General features: G+C 45.9%; 1 protein-coding gene across 1 annotated transcript in view; it reads right to left on the bottom strand.

Moving 5' to 3' along the window:
* Window positions 1–4,534: 4,534 nt before the first annotated feature.
* The window catches only part of LOC132403599 (striatin-interacting protein 1-like), a 69,148-nt gene continuing 58,255 nt past the window's right edge, over window positions 4,535–15,427 (bottom strand). Inside the window, exons 17-21 of the mRNA XM_059987033.1 lie at window positions 14,679–14,779; window positions 12,723–12,789; window positions 10,147–10,251; window positions 8,782–8,986; window positions 4,535–6,667 (exon numbers count right to left, since the gene is read on the bottom strand). Of these exons, the coding sequence (XP_059843016.1) occupies window positions 6,411–6,667; window positions 8,782–8,986; window positions 10,147–10,251; window positions 12,723–12,789; window positions 14,679–14,779 (735 nt within the window). The 3' untranslated portion in view covers window positions 4,535–6,410. The remainder of the gene's footprint in view (window positions 6,668–8,781; window positions 8,987–10,146; window positions 10,252–12,722; window positions 12,790–14,678; window positions 14,780–15,427) is intronic.

Genomic DNA, 15,427 nt, shown 5'->3' with positions numbered 1-15,427 from the left:
CAAGAGGCCAGTTGATTCACCAATCCACCTTGTTTATCCTGTTCACGTAAGGACAGAATTAGGTCATTTGACCCATCAAGTCAGCTCTGCCATTGGTTGATTTATTATCCCTCTCAACCCCATTCTCTGACATCTCCCCTTACGGTTCAAAGCCATTACTATGAACCTCCACTTTAAATGTATTCAAATACTTGGTTTTCATAGCCATTTTTGGCAATGAATGCCATAGGCAAATTAATGGTTCAGTACAGACTAGATGGGCCAAAGGGCCTGTTTCTGTGCAGTAGTGTTCTATGACAGATTCACCACTCACTGGCTAAAGAAATTCCTCCTCATCCTAGTTCTGAAGGGACGCCCTTGTATCCTGAAGTGATCTCTGGTCCGAGACCTTCCCACAATTGGAAACATCCTCTCCATGTCCATTCTATCTCAACCTTTCAATATTTGATGCGTTTCAATGAGATCCCTGTCATCTAGGGTGTGCACCTAAAATGTAAGCATCTCTGTGACAGGTCAATTTGGCCCATACTGTCATTCATCTCCTGTGAGTCTGTAGCACACATTAAAAACACTATAACCGTGAAGTCAATTGTACCAAACATCCACTGCAAAGAGTCAGCATAATGAAGACCTACTGATGGGTACCAATAGCTTTAATACAAACCAAAATATTAATCTTAATAAGGCAATGGGCAATAGAAGTAACCATATAACAATTACAGCATGGAAACAGGCCATCTTGGCCCTTCTAGTCCATGTCGAATGCTTACTCTCACCTAGTCCCACTGACCCTCACTCAGCCCATAACCCTCCATTCCTTTCCTGTCCATATACCTATCCAATTTTACTTTAAATGACAATACTGAACCTGCCTCTATCACTTCTACTGAAAGCTCATTCCACACAGCTACAACTCTGAGTAAAGAAATTCCTCCTCATGTTACCCTTAAACTTTTGCCCCCCAACTCTCAACTTATGTCCTCTTGTTTGAATCTCCCCTACTCTCAATGGAAAAAGCCTACCCATGTCAACTTTATCTATCCCCCTCATAATTTTAAATACCTCTATCAAGTCCCCCCTCAACCTTCTACGCTCCAAAGAATAAAGACCTAACTTGTTCAACCTTTCTCTGTAACTTAGGTGCTGAAACCCAGGTAACATTCTATTAAATCTTCTCTGAACTCTCTATTTTGTTGACATTTTTCCTATAATTCAGTGTCCAGAACTGTACACAATACTCCAAATTCAGCCTTACCAATGCCTTGTACAATTTTAACATTACATCCCAACTCCTATACTCAATGCTCTGATTTATAAAGGCCAGCATACCAAAAGCTTTCTTCACCACCGTATCCACATGAGATTCCACCTTCAGGGAGCTATGCACCATTATTCCTAGATCACTCTGTTCTACTGCATTCTTCAATGTCCTACCATTTATGATGTATGTCCTATTTGGATTATTCCTACCAAAATGTAGCACCTCACACTTACCAGCATTAAACTCCATCTGCCATCGTTCAGCCCATTCTTCTAACTGGCCTAAATCTCTCTGCAAGCTTTGAATACCTACTCCATTATCCACAATGCCACCTACCTTAGTATCATCTACATACTTACTAATCCAATTTACCACCCCATCATCCAGATCATTAATGTACATGACAAACAACACTGGACCCAGTACAGATCCCTGAGGCACACCACTAGTCACTGGCCTCCAACCTGACAGTTATCCACCACTACTCTCTGGCATTTCCCATCCAGCCAATGTTGAATCCATTTTACTACTTCAATATTAATACCTAATGATTGAACCTTCCTAACTAACTTTCTGTGCAGAACCTTGTCAAAGGCCTTACTGAAGTCCATATAGACAACATCCACTGCTTTACCCTCGTCAACTTTCCTCGTAACCTCTTCAAAAAATTCAATAAGATTTGTCAAACATGATCTTCCACACACAAATCCATGCTGACTGTTCCTAATCAGACCCTGTCTATCCAGATAATTATATATACCATCTCTAAGAATACTTTCCATTAACTTACCCACCACTGACATCAAACTGACAGGCCTATAATTGCTAGGTTTACTCTTAGAATCCTTCTTAAACAATGGAACCACATGAGCAATACGCCAATCCTCCGGCACCATCTCCATTTCTAATGACATTTGAAATATTTCTGTCAGAGCCCCTGCTATTTTTACACTAACTTCCCTCAAGGTCCTAGGGAATATCCTGTCAGGATCCGGAGATTTATTCACTTTTATATTCCTTAAAAGCACCAGTACTTCCTCCTCATATCACTATTGTCATAGTTTCCATAACTTCCCTACTTGTTTCCCTTACCTTATACAATTCAATATCCTTCTCCTTAGAGAATACTGAAGAAATTGTTCAAAATCTCCCCCATCTCTTTCAGCTCCACACATAGACAATAGGTGCAGAAGTAGACCATTCGGCCCCTCGAGTCTGCACTGCCATTCTGAGATCATGGCTGATCATTCACTATCAATACCCAGTCCCTGCCTTGTCCCCATATCCCTTGATTCCCCTATCCATCAGATATCTATCTAGCTCCTTCTTGAAAGCATCCAGAGAATTGGCCTCCACCGTCTTCCGAGGTAGTACATTCCACACCTGCACAACTCTCTGGGAGAAGAAGCTCTTCCTCAACTCTGTTTTAAATAACTGACCTCTTATTCTCAATCCATGCCCTCTGGTACTGGACTCTCCCAACATCTGGAACATATTTCCTGCCTCAATCCTATCAAATCCTTTTAATTATCTTAAACGTTTCAATCAGATTCCCTCTCAATCTCCTCAATTCCAGCGTGTACAAGCCCAATCTCTCCAATCTCTCTGCGTAAGACAGCCCTGCCATCCCAGGAATCAACCTAGTGAATCTACGCTGCACTTCCTCAACTGCCAGAATGTCCTTCCTTAAACCTGGAGACCAAAACTGTACACAATATTCCAGGTGTGGTCTCACCAGGGCCCTGTACAAATGCAAAAGGACATCCTTGCTCTTGTATTCAATTCCCCTTGTAACAAAGACCAACATTCCATTTGCCCTCTTCACTGCCTGTTGCACTTGCTCATTCACCTTCATTGACTGGTGAACTAGGACTCCTAGGTCTCTTTGCATTTCTCCCTTACCTAACTCTACACCGTTCAGATAATACTCTGCCCTCTTGTTCCTGCTTCCAAAGTGGATAACTTCACATTTATTCACATTGAATGACATCTGCCAAGTATCTGCCCACTCACCCAGCCTATCCAAGTCTCCCTGTATTCTCCTAACGTCCTCTTCGCATGTCACACTGCCACCCAGTTTAGTATCGTCAGCAAACTTGCTGATATAGTTTTCAATGCCCTCATCTAAATCATTGACATAAATCGTAAAGAGCTGTGGTCCCAATACAGAGCCCTGTGGTACCCCACTAGTCACCTCCAGCCAGTCCGAGAAACACCCATTCACTGCTACCCTTTGCTTTCTATCTGCCAACCAGTTTTCTATCCATGTTGAAACCCTGCCCCCAATGCCATGAGCTCTGATTTTACTCACCAATCTCTTATGTGGCACCTTATCGAATGCCTTCTGAAAATCTAGGTATACAACATCCACTGGCTTACCCTCGTCTAACATCCTTGTTACACCCTCAAAAAACTCCAACAGATTAGTCAAGCATGATTTGCCCTTGGTAAATCCATGCTGGCTCGGCCTAATCCTATTTCTGCCAACTAGATGTGCCACTATTTCGTCCTTAATAATGGACTCAAGCATCTTCCCCACGACTGACGTTAGGCTAACAGGGCGATAGTTCTCCATTTTCTCCTTCCCTCCCTTCTTGAAAAGTGGGATAACATTAGCCACTCTCCAACCTTCAGGAACTGATCCTGAATCTAAGGAACATTGGAAAATGATTACCAATGCATCCGCAATTTCCTGAGCCACCTCTTTTAGAACCCTCGGATGCAGACCATCTGGACCCGGGGATTTATTAGCCTTCAGAGCTGTCCACTCTGATTCTCTAAGGGACCGATTTTATCCCTCACTATCCTTTTGCTATTAATATAACTGTAGAAACCCTTCGAATTTATTTTCACCTTACTTGCCAAAGCAACCTCGTATCTTCGTAAGTATGGATAGAGAATTGGCAAAACACCAGTAAACAGCACTATGTGGTTGTTTAAAAGATTGGAGAGTAATGTACTAGAATTGCCCAGGACTTTTCCTGATTGTAGCCGGCCACTGCTCCCAGGTTTGAATCCACCCAGCTCCTTGCATTCGTTCCATCCGTGCTGGGATGAGCATTGAGCTAGCACCTCAGCTTTGTAAAAAAAAAACAAATACTAAAGAAATGGCAAGGTTGCTACCCAATGCATCACAAGGCGTGGGAAGGAGCAATTTCTTGATGTATATTAGTGATAGAAGCACACAACATTCACCTTGGAAGCACAGTGAACCGTGAAAAGGATAGTGAGGGACTTAAAAAGGATGCAGCCAGGTTGTAGAGGGATGGGTCATTAAGTTTAATGCAGAACACTTACATACTCCATTTCAGTTCATAGAGACAGCATACACGAGAGGACACAATTCTTGAAGGGTAGGGGAATAGAAAAGTCTGTGATATACATGCATAGTTTGCTGAAAGTGAAAACGTAGTTTAAAAGCACGTGGTTTCTGGGTTTTAGAAAAGAGGCAGGAAGTCCAAGAATATGATGATGAATGATAATAAAACACTAAGCTGGCCACAGCTGTAACATTCTAATTTGGGATGATGGTCCAGTTCTGAGCACTCTCTCCGGAGATGGTGGTCTAGTGCTGAGCATTCTCTCCGGAGATAGTGGTCTAGTTCTGAGCATTCTCTCCGGAGATGGTGGTCTAGTGCTGAGCATTCTCTCCGGAGATGGTGGTCTAGTTCTGAGCATTCTCTCCGGAGATGGTGGTCTAGTGCTGAGCATTCTCTCCGGAGATAGTGGTCTAGTTCTGAGCATTCTCTCCGGAGATGGTGGTCTAGTTCTAGGCTCTCTCTCGACAGGAGATGGTCCAGTTCTGGGCACTCTCTCTTGGGAAGGTGGTCCAATTTTGATTCTCTACCTAGGGTAGGTAGAGAATTTCAACACCATCTCTAGGGAGGATGGTCCATTTCTTAGCACTCTCTCTAGGGGAGATGGTCCAGTTCTGGGCACGCTCTCTCGAGGGGAGATGGTCCAGTTCTGGGCACTCTCTCTCGAGGAGAGATGGTCCAGTTCTGGGCTCTCTCTCTAGGGGAGATGGTCCAGTTCTGCGCTCTCTCTCTAGGGGAGATGGTCCAATTCTGGGCTCTCTCTCGAGGGGAGATGGTCCAGTTCTGGGCTCTCCCTCTAGGGGAGATGGTCCAGTTCTGGGCTCTCTCTCGAGGGGAGATGGTCCAGTTCTGGGCACTCTCTCTCAAGGGGAGATGGTCCAGTTCTGGGCTCTCTCTCGAGGGGAGATGGTCCAGTTCTGGGCTCTCTCTCTAGGGGAGATGGTCCAGTTCTGGGCTCTCTCTCTAGGGGAGATGGTCCAGTTCTGGGCTCTCCCTCTAGGGGAGATGGTCCAGTTCTGGGCTCTCTCTCGAGGGGAGATGGTCCAGTTCTGGGCACTCTCTCTCGAGGGGAGATGGTCCAGTTCTGGGCTCTCTCTCGAGGGGAGATAGTCCAGTTCTGGGCTCTCTCTCTAGGGAAGATGGTCCAGTTCTGGGTTCTCCCTCTCGGGGAGATGTGACTTGGAAGTGATGAGCCATTCGACTACTTCCATGTCGTAATCTTTCTGTGACTAGAGCCCATAACTTCCTTTCAGGATGTCCAGCCAAAGTAATTCCAAAGCAGGAGGAGGCTTTCCAGCCATTCATGCTGGGTGGCTGTTTTCACCAGATTCGCACAGTGGTGGGGCAAGATTGAGACCATCACCTTCAGTAAGTGGATATTTACTGTAGGTATTCAAGTAAACCCAGCCGGATCACTTCCGGTGCTTGACACAGTTGGGCAAGAAGAGCATTCAGCTGCCTCCTCTGTGCCAGGTGTACCAGCAGAGATGTAGAGTGCAGTAACACTGAGCTCACGTCCGCAGAATGGGAAGGACTCAGGGTATTGTCCTGCTACTCTCAGTTTTATGTGAGAGGGGTAGCTGCAGCATCTGCGAGGCAGAGGGAGGCTTCCTCCCTGGGACACCCTGTCTTTTCACTCCATGTGTGACCAACTGGAGGCTTCAAAACACATGGGCACAAAGTCACTCAAGTCAGGCCGCCAGAGGGAGGTGGGGAATGGGCAGTAAACAGCGAGCACCCGTCACGAGGTTACAAACCCAACAGCAGTCAAGTGCTGTTTATCATTAGGAAGACCGGGCAGAATAATGGGCACAACGGGCAAGCTGCCACCATCACGCCACAGGTCGCAGCAGATCCTCCCAGCGTATCGGCTGAGCAAAGACCTCCCTCTCCAACCAAAGTTCGTAGCTGTAGCAGAAGTCATCGGGCAGCGGGAGTCGGTGGCCCAGCACGCTCTGCAGGCAGTTGTCCACAGGAGCAAACTCCAGGTCACTGGGGCACACGCCATAGCGGCGGCTGTTGAACGCCTCGATGTTGACCCTCAGAGCACACTCCTCCGCCTGGAAATCCCAGGGCCGAGCATCGATCTCTGTAGGGAGACAGAGAAAGACATCAGCCTTGCAAACCTTTGAAATTACACGGATCACAAGATGATGCTGGAATGAGAGATTGTAACTTATCAACAACGTTTCACATCGAATAGACAGGTAACCTGAATCAAAATTATGAAATGTTGATTAGACTACAGAATGAGCGGTGGAGAGGGTCAGTAATTTACATTCCTCAGAGGATCTGTCTTGGGTCTAGCACATCAGTGCCATTACAAAGAAAGCAAGACAGTGCCTTTACTTCCCGAGAAGTTTGTGAAGATTCTGTATGTTGTCTAAAACTTTCAGACTTCTGCAGATCATGGTGGAGAGTAAACAGAGTGACTGCATCATGGCCTGGTATGGAAGCACCAAAGTCCTTGAACAGAAAAGCCTACAAAAAGTATTGGTATAGCCCAGTCCATCACAGGTAAAGATCCCCCCCACCCCCCAAACCACTGAACACATCTACAACGAGTCCTGTTGCAGGAAAGCACCATCTGTCATCAAGGACCCCCAACACCCACCCAGGCCATGCTCTCTTCTCGCTGCTGCCATCAGGAGCCTCAGGTCCCATGTCACCAGGTTCAGGGACAGTTACTACCACTCAACTATCAGGCTCTTGAACCAGAGGAGAAACTTTAGTCAACCCAACACTGAACTGATTTCACAACCAATGGACTCACTTTCAAGGACTCTTCATCACCCGTTCTCAATATTTATCGCTTATTTGTTATTATTTTGTTTTTCTATTTATGTATTTGCTCAGTTTGTGGTTTTTCTACAGATTGGTTGTTCATCTTTGCTGCACGTGGGTTTTCATTGATTCTATTGTGTGATGTGTTTTTTGTGTTTACTGTGAATGCCTGCAAGAAAATGAATCTCAGGGTTGTATATGGTGACACAAATGTACTTTGATAATAAAATTACTTTGAACTTTGATTAAATGGAAGAACATTTCCACTTTTGGGGTCCATATAAATACAAGTTGCAAGTAAATTAAAAGGGGTGCTAGATAAACCAGAGATTAGCTGGAGCTTGGAGCTCATTACTCTGAGCAGTGCTGGATTCCCACTGGATTTCTACAGAAGCTGGAAAATCACATGGAAGGGAAAGCATATTCTGGGTTAAGTGGAAGTGGAAGGAATAAAAAACACCAGCATTAACAACTGGGCCAAATGGCCTGCACTTGGACTGCATTTGTATTTATATCCCTCAGTCATTATCCCTCCCAAATTCTAACCTCAATCAAGTTGGTATGTCAGCATGAAAAACAGATGTATCATCACTGACGTATGATGTGATGTTGTTAGAGTCCAGTGCAACAACATAAATTACTAAAAAAAAGTAACAAGCTCGTGTTCGTGAAATCTGATGGTAGAGGGGAATCATCGAGTGTGGGTCTTCAGGCTGCTGTACCTCCTCCCTGATGGTAGTGATGAGAAGAGGGTGTGTCCTGGATGGCGAGGGTCCTTAATGATGGATACCGTGTGCTTGAGCCACTGCCTCTTCAGTACATTAATTAAATGGTGGGAAGGGTTATGTCCCTGAGGGAGCTGGTCGAGACTACAACCGTTCCGCACGTAGGAGGCTCTGGTCCAGGCTACGATGTAACCAGTCACAACGCTCTGCATCGCATATGCTCCAGTGAAGGAGCAGAGGTGTAAAATATCAACTGGTTCTCTTTCCACCATGATGTCTAACCTGCTGAGACTTTCCAGCATTTCATTTTCATTTCTATTGTGTATGTTTGTTGTGGTCAGGAATCTGACAATTACTGGAGGTAATGTTCCATCCTAGCACTTGGATGTTAGTCATGGCTCAGAGCAGATAGTCGTGGATTCAAATCCCAGCAGAGGAACTTGAGGACATAACCTACACTGCCACCCGCAGTGAGTGGTGCAGTGTATCGGAGCTGCTGTCTTTCAGATGTTAGTTGGCATCCTGTCTGCATGCTTAGATGGGTTCACATGACCATTATTTCAAGCGGGGGCAAGTTACCCCCACAATACATGTTGCTCACACATCACCACTAAGACTGAGGTGCTGTAGGAGCTGGCAGAGGGTGCCAGTGCATTAACAAACCACACGGAACGCCCTCCTGTTCCCCCCGTACCATTTCCATAGGCCCAGTCATCGTTAAAGCGATGCCGCACTTTGTGGTAGATGGCAGACATGGTCTTCATGTTGCTCTTCCTCCACTGGCGCCCCATGTACTTGGCTTGGATCTTCAGCAGCTTGAGGGCATACAGCTGCATCATTGCCTGCTTGGCCCTGAGCACCCGCTTTAAAATCGGGGCGGACTTGAACACCACAAGCATCTGGAGACAAACCAGAAGACAGACCTCCTCAAAAGTGAATGCAGGAGCAATTTCTACTGCAAAGCCAAATGTTTCACTGTTACCCCTTCATTGTAAAGGGGGCAAATTTTACAGAGAGGGCAGGGAAATGGAGAAGGAAAAGTGGAACAGGCTCAAGGAGCTGATGTCCTTCTCCAGGTTTAATTTCTTACGGCATTTTCTCAGACCCTTTCCTATGGGGTTCCCTGCACAAGCCTGAGCTTCCTCCGGGGGCCAACTCCTCTGGTGACCTTCTACCAGGGCTAGCAGCAGTGCAAGTGGTCCCTTATCCACAGAACTGTCCTTCAGGTTGGGCCGAGCACATCCTTTACTTGTGGAAATGGAAGGACCCAGCAATAATGGTAAAGCATTTATCCCTCCCTGCAACATGGACATGGGAGGCTGTGACAATTGTTCTAGGTGGGCTGTCCATTCAGAAACCTCCTTATTGGGTCGTGGAACGCCTTGGCAGTTAGCACAACACTATGACACTTGACTCCAAGAGGACCACAACCTTGTCGTAGGGTTTGGAGGCTTGTGTGCCTCAATGACCCAGAGAGCTATGTTCACTAGAGTCAGGGCCTTGTGGTTTGGCTCCTGGTAGGGTCACCCATGCCAAACAGGTCAAATGGTAAATTTGTCATCCACTTTCTTCCAGGTTCAGAGGTTCAATTCAGGGTTAACAACCTTGACTGGTAAAACAAAATTGTTATGGAAACAGCAATGAACAAAACCTTAACTGCTGGCTTAAACAGCAGTGATGTAACAGGGAGAAACGAACTATTACAGCTTGGGGTGCAGTTCAGAGTTCAATTCCGGCACTATCGGTAAGGAGCTTCTACGTTCTCCCTGTGAGCGTGTGGGTTTCCTCCCACAGTCAAACGATGTTCTGCCTAGTAGGTTAATTGTCCTGTGAGTGGTTAGGCTAGGGTTAAATCGGTAGGTCACTGGGCCAGAAGGGCGTTGTATCTAAATAAATAAATTGAAATCACAAGTTGCAAGAAAAATAGCCATTCAATTGGTTAAAAATATGCTGGATCCTTTTACAGCAATTTCATCAGTTCCCCACACTTTCCAGCACGTTGCTTTGGATAAAATATTACTAAAGCTGTTCAACAAGACGACCCAGACTCTGTTCTCACCATGGTGCGAGAGTGCTTCCACTTGGTGAGCTTGTTTAGGGTACGCAGCAGGTTGATGCACGAGAAGAGGTTCCTCCAGCAGAACTGATTATGGTCCCCTGCTTCCTTCAGACAGAACAAAGAGCAGCTTTAGCACAGTAACCTCCACCTATCCCATCCCCATCAGCAAGGGGACAATCAGACCAAAACAGGCAAAGTTGCAAATGAGCTGGCACTAGCTAAAAGCTTGACAGATATCAGGAGGGAGGTTTAGGAAGGGAATTCCAGAGAACACGGTCAAGAGAGCCAAATCAATGGGAGACATGGAACGGTAAAGATGTTGGGTAAAGTTAAGAGAAAGAGGCTCAGGGATTTGAACACATGAATGAGAATTTTCTGAACTGGAATCATGTCCTGGGTGGTGAATGAATAGGATACAATATGAGCAGCAGTCCAGCACTCTATAGTTTCACACAGCACATTGACGGTGAATTCTTCAGAGCAGACTCAGTGCTTTGGTTTCTGGGAAAGACAGATAATGAAGTTGGAGAACGGGACACTTTTTTTCTCCATTACTGCAACCCAACCACAGGATTGAATATCAGAGCAGTCAGCTAATGCCCAGGTTCAACACAGAAGCTGCTACCGCCTTGGCCTATTAAACAGCACCTCAAACCACTTTGTGTCTGTTTTGATCTTAAATGGATTGCTGGAACTGTTAGAACCTGCAACATACAGATTGGAGACCCAGCACTATCCTATCTCTAAGGAGATTCAGGGAAGCAGTGAGTGAGAATGAGCCTCAAAGTGAAGAAACTACAAGACTGAGTGCGAGCTGATGTTTGATTCCATTTCGTCGATTAAAGCTTCCATTATTCACCAGCTAAAGCAACAAGGGAGATTGAAACATCGAAGCAAATGCGGGAGGTGAGCCCTCTGTTCACTGATCCGGAGAAGGAGCCTGTGAGGCCTTTTGTGGCTCTCCTGTTGGAGAAGGAGCCCACTGCTGTGCTCGGAGGGTAGGCCTCTGCGTGTCTCTCGCTTTTGATGACGTTGGAGGATGTAACCAATGTTCATGGATTTCAGTTGATTGGGTTTTATATTGTGTTTTCGCATTGTCTTTTTCTCTGTGGAGGTAGGGAGGGTTTGAGGGTTGGTATTCTTGTTGCATTCTTGGTAGCTTTTTTGTGCAGAGAGGGAATCTGGGGGTCAATTGCATTTTGTGTGGGGAGGGGGATTTGGGGGTCAATGGTCTTATTTTGCTTTGTTCAGGGGAGAGGGGTGGGGGTGGGGGTTGATCGAGTTGCTGTTCGCTTTTTGTGTGGGGGTAGTAGGTTTGCTGTTTCTCTCTGAACTGACTTCCACTGTTTTTCTGTGTTTCATGGTGATCTGGAGAAGATGAATCTCAGAGTTGAATACTACACACAGATTTCGATAATAAATGAACCTCTGAACCTTTTTTATTGCAACACGGCAGTTGTCAAATATTCTTCAGCTTCTGGGGAAATCCTTAATTTATTGCTGATTTTTTGTCATCTTCCATCTGTTGTCCATCAGGAAATGCGAGTGTGGTACAGAGTACAATGTCACCTTCTCAGAGCATGGGATATACTGCTGTCTGAGGCCTCCGTGGGTCAGAGTTGACCATGGATATTGCTTCCTATCTGTCTAGATATGCAAGCCTGGACAGTACGATGTGGAGAGCAAGCTGTTGCCCATGTACCCCCTCTCCACGCATCTGATGAACCCAAAGGAACGGCAGAGAACGATACAGTTTGGCACCAGCAGCATCGCAGGAGTTGCCAGTCAGCATTGACTCAATGTAGGACTGCTTTAGGGACTCCAGCTCTGGATTTTTCCCCATGAGATGTACTCCCGAAGCCTTTCCCATGAGTGGGTAGAGCCACAAGGCAGTGGAGGTCTGAGATCAGAGTTTTCCTTCTCCTAGATGAGCTGACAAGCCCCATCTGCCTGTTGTAAGGTGCCAATAATCTGATTTTGCCCCTTCTCTTGAAGGTAGAAAGGGTTCCACCAGGTTTAGTAGCTAAGCCACACGCGAAGGCCAGGAGCTGGACTTGGTTGTCAGCAGCTACCTGTGGCGCATGCCATTGGGAGCATTTAATAGGCGGGGGAGCTTGTCCCCATTGATGCACCATCAATAACTCTCTGAGACGTGAGGGGAGATATCAGCTTTTATTGGCTGGAAGAAAGAACAAGCAGCAATTCACTACCACACAACATCCTGGAGACTGAGGCCGGGGCAGTGTCCCCAATCGCCTTTACACCGGGGTCCGTGGGAGGAGCCACAGGAGCAGTCAGTGGGGGGGGGGGGGGGATGTCCAGGCAGGTATATGTAGTTCACCACACCCATACCACTCCACTGATCACAGCTGAGTGGTACAATGTGTATCACAGCAGTATGGCATGGCTGTTGCTGGATCCCAGATTCACCCAGCAGTCGTCTTTCCCAGTGGCATTCAGTGGTTAAATAATCTCAACCCAGGAAAAGAGAAGGTGATTGTCAGTGCTTTACCATCCCAACTCTGTAATCTGGTTTGATAAGACTATCATTCGTTTCTTTCATTCTCTGTACTTACCAGAGCCTCGGTGGTGAGTTCCGGCAGCTCGTGAATCACGCAGTGAGGATAATCCAGGACGTTGATACTGTGCACAAAGAGACAGCACGCCAGTGACAAAGGCCTCAGAGCATGTTGTTTGTCCAGTCATAGACCATTAGGCATAGGCACAGAGGCCATTCAGCCCATTGAATCTGCACTGCCATTCCATCACTTATTACCCCACTCAACCCCATTCTCCTGCTTCCTCCTCGCAACCATTTACACCCTGACTCGTTGTGAACCTACCAACCTCTGCTTTAAATATTTCCAATGACTTGGCCTCCACAGCTGTCTGCGGCAATGAATTTCATGGATTCACCACCCTCTGGATAAAGAAGTTCCTTCTGGTAATTGACAGGTAGTTCACACGGGTTTACAGGACAGTGTCCAGCCACTTGGGGTCATAACTTCATAACACTGACTTCGTTAGAGTATGTTTCACTACTGGTGAAAGCTGCCTCTCACTTTCTCACGTTGTGCAGTTCACAGAAGATCTCTCCCTAAATTGTCTGCTGCCTCCTCCAACACTACTCTGTTCTTCATTTGAACAACAGGAACCTGGGCTATCCATTCGGCACATCCTTCGGTTCTCCAGTGAGCTCAGAGGCTACCGATGCTCAGTCCGATGTCGGGTTTCAGCCAGAAACAATTCCTTCCCCTCCACTCGACTGCTCAGATCATCCAGCAGTTTGTTCCATCCCCTCGTTCTTTCCCCCAAGGACCACAGCATCTTCCTTTCAGCCAACTTTTCTTTAAGAGTTAGTCTTTAATCTGCTCTCTCCTGCTCATCATACACTGTGTAAGAGAAAAATCTCCTAATCTTCCACCTTTTTCTCATTTTTTTTTTAAGAAGTGAAATCCCTATTTACCCACATTCTTGGCAATATGAACAGCAACTCTGTAATTTCTCAATCTAATTTGTTTATGTTTGAACATGTATATTAAGTCACTCCTTATTCCTACCCACCCTGAAGAGAACTACCCCTGCTTTTCTAATCTCCCCATATTCTTTTCTCATTCTTTGACCTTCAGTAACTCTTCTCTGCATCTTTGTCCAGACTTTGACATCTAAGGCGTAGCATGTAGAAATGGCCACAGTTCTTCAACTGAGATCTAACCACAGATACGTTACCACTTTTCAATAAGCTTTCTCTTGTACTCCTACGTAAAAGCATACAGGAGACATTATAACCAAACAGATTATATTGTAAATCATTTATTCCTTACAAATCAGGAAAGTCAATAATTTAATTCTCAATATCACTCGAGAATCTACAACAGGTATCAGACTCATAAGCCAAGAGGAAGGAAACAAATGTTTGAGTTCCTGACTCCATTCTCACTTGCTTCTGCCTGGCTTCCTGGGTTCCCAGGTTTACATAAAGACTGGTGTTCATGATGTGCCTTCTAGATGAATTAGCCTGTCGATGACCCAGTTCTGACTCATAATGGTCACCTTTCTCATCCAGAAACAGTTGAGTGACTGGATAGTCAGGCCAAGCGGAAGTTTGTGTCTTTACTATAAATATGCCTTCCTCTCTAAAAGTCAGAATTGCACAGGTAAGATACCTGACATTGGCTCTTTGGTGGAAAAGACTTTGAGATACAGTGAAGAGCAGGTCCCAGCAACCCCTGACAAACCCGATAAACCCTAAACTAATCAGGAGACAATTTACCATAACCAAATAACCTACCAACTGGTTCATCTTCGGACTGTGGGAGGAAACCTGGAGAAAACTCACATTCCACAGGGTGTTTAATCTGTTTGGTGCCGGAATGCTGACCCTTGGCCTTAGAAATGACCTTGGAATGTTCCCAGTTGGCCCTGAGTGAGGCCCATTCTTCCCACATCTCTCCCCCGTGGACTTCCCTGCAGGGATCAGAAGGTGCTAACTCGGTGATGTCCTGGGGGCAGAGTTCAGAGCTCATCCTTACCTGTTCCTGGCTGTGATGTAAGACATGATGTTCTGATTGAAGAACTTCAGAATAAGAGGAATACAGTTGGCAAATACCAGGTGCTGTGAAACATACTCGAACTAGGAGGAGAGGAACGAGGAGAATAAGAAGGGGACATCCCTTCACCCAACTCAACCAAGTTCTAGCACATACATACCTGGGCCACTGAAGCCTGCACTTCACCAAGATCCCCACAATCAACACCACCACACCCCCCCAGTTCCTGTGTTGCCACCATTCAGACCCTCCTCAGTCCCTTCTACACACTCGACATTCCTCAAGAGACTCCCTCAATCCTGGGTGCATGTGCCTGCTGTGTATTTCCCTTTACTCCCGATCAAATATTCAGCATCCTTTGTCATCTGAGCTCCATTACTCCTGCCGCCATCACCTTTCCCCTTTCCCCTAACTTCTGCTCTTTTTTAAAAAAAGATTCCCACCTGCCTGCTGCCATTTTCCCACAATCTACTTTGGCCGGGTCCTTTCTCATGCTATTGAATCCAGCCTTTCCCCAGTTCATGGCCTCAATTTGAGGACTAACCAGATCTCTTTACAGAACTACCTTGAAATTTACAGAATTATGGTCACTGAACTTCCACCATCTTCTCAGTTTCTGTCCCTAAGATACGGGTGAATAGGGCCCTGTCCCTTTTCAGCTTCAAATTCAGAACTTTTTACACATGCATACCTTCTAGATTAAATGTCATTTAAAGGGAGAACGATTAATC

Source organism: Hypanus sabinus, chromosome 13, assembly GCF_030144855.1.
Source record: "Hypanus sabinus isolate sHypSab1 chromosome 13, sHypSab1.hap1, whole genome shotgun sequence".
Lineage (NCBI taxonomy): Eukaryota > Metazoa > Chordata > Chondrichthyes > Myliobatiformes > Dasyatidae > Hypanus > Hypanus sabinus.
This window is presented reverse-complemented; position numbering and strand designations above follow the sequence as displayed.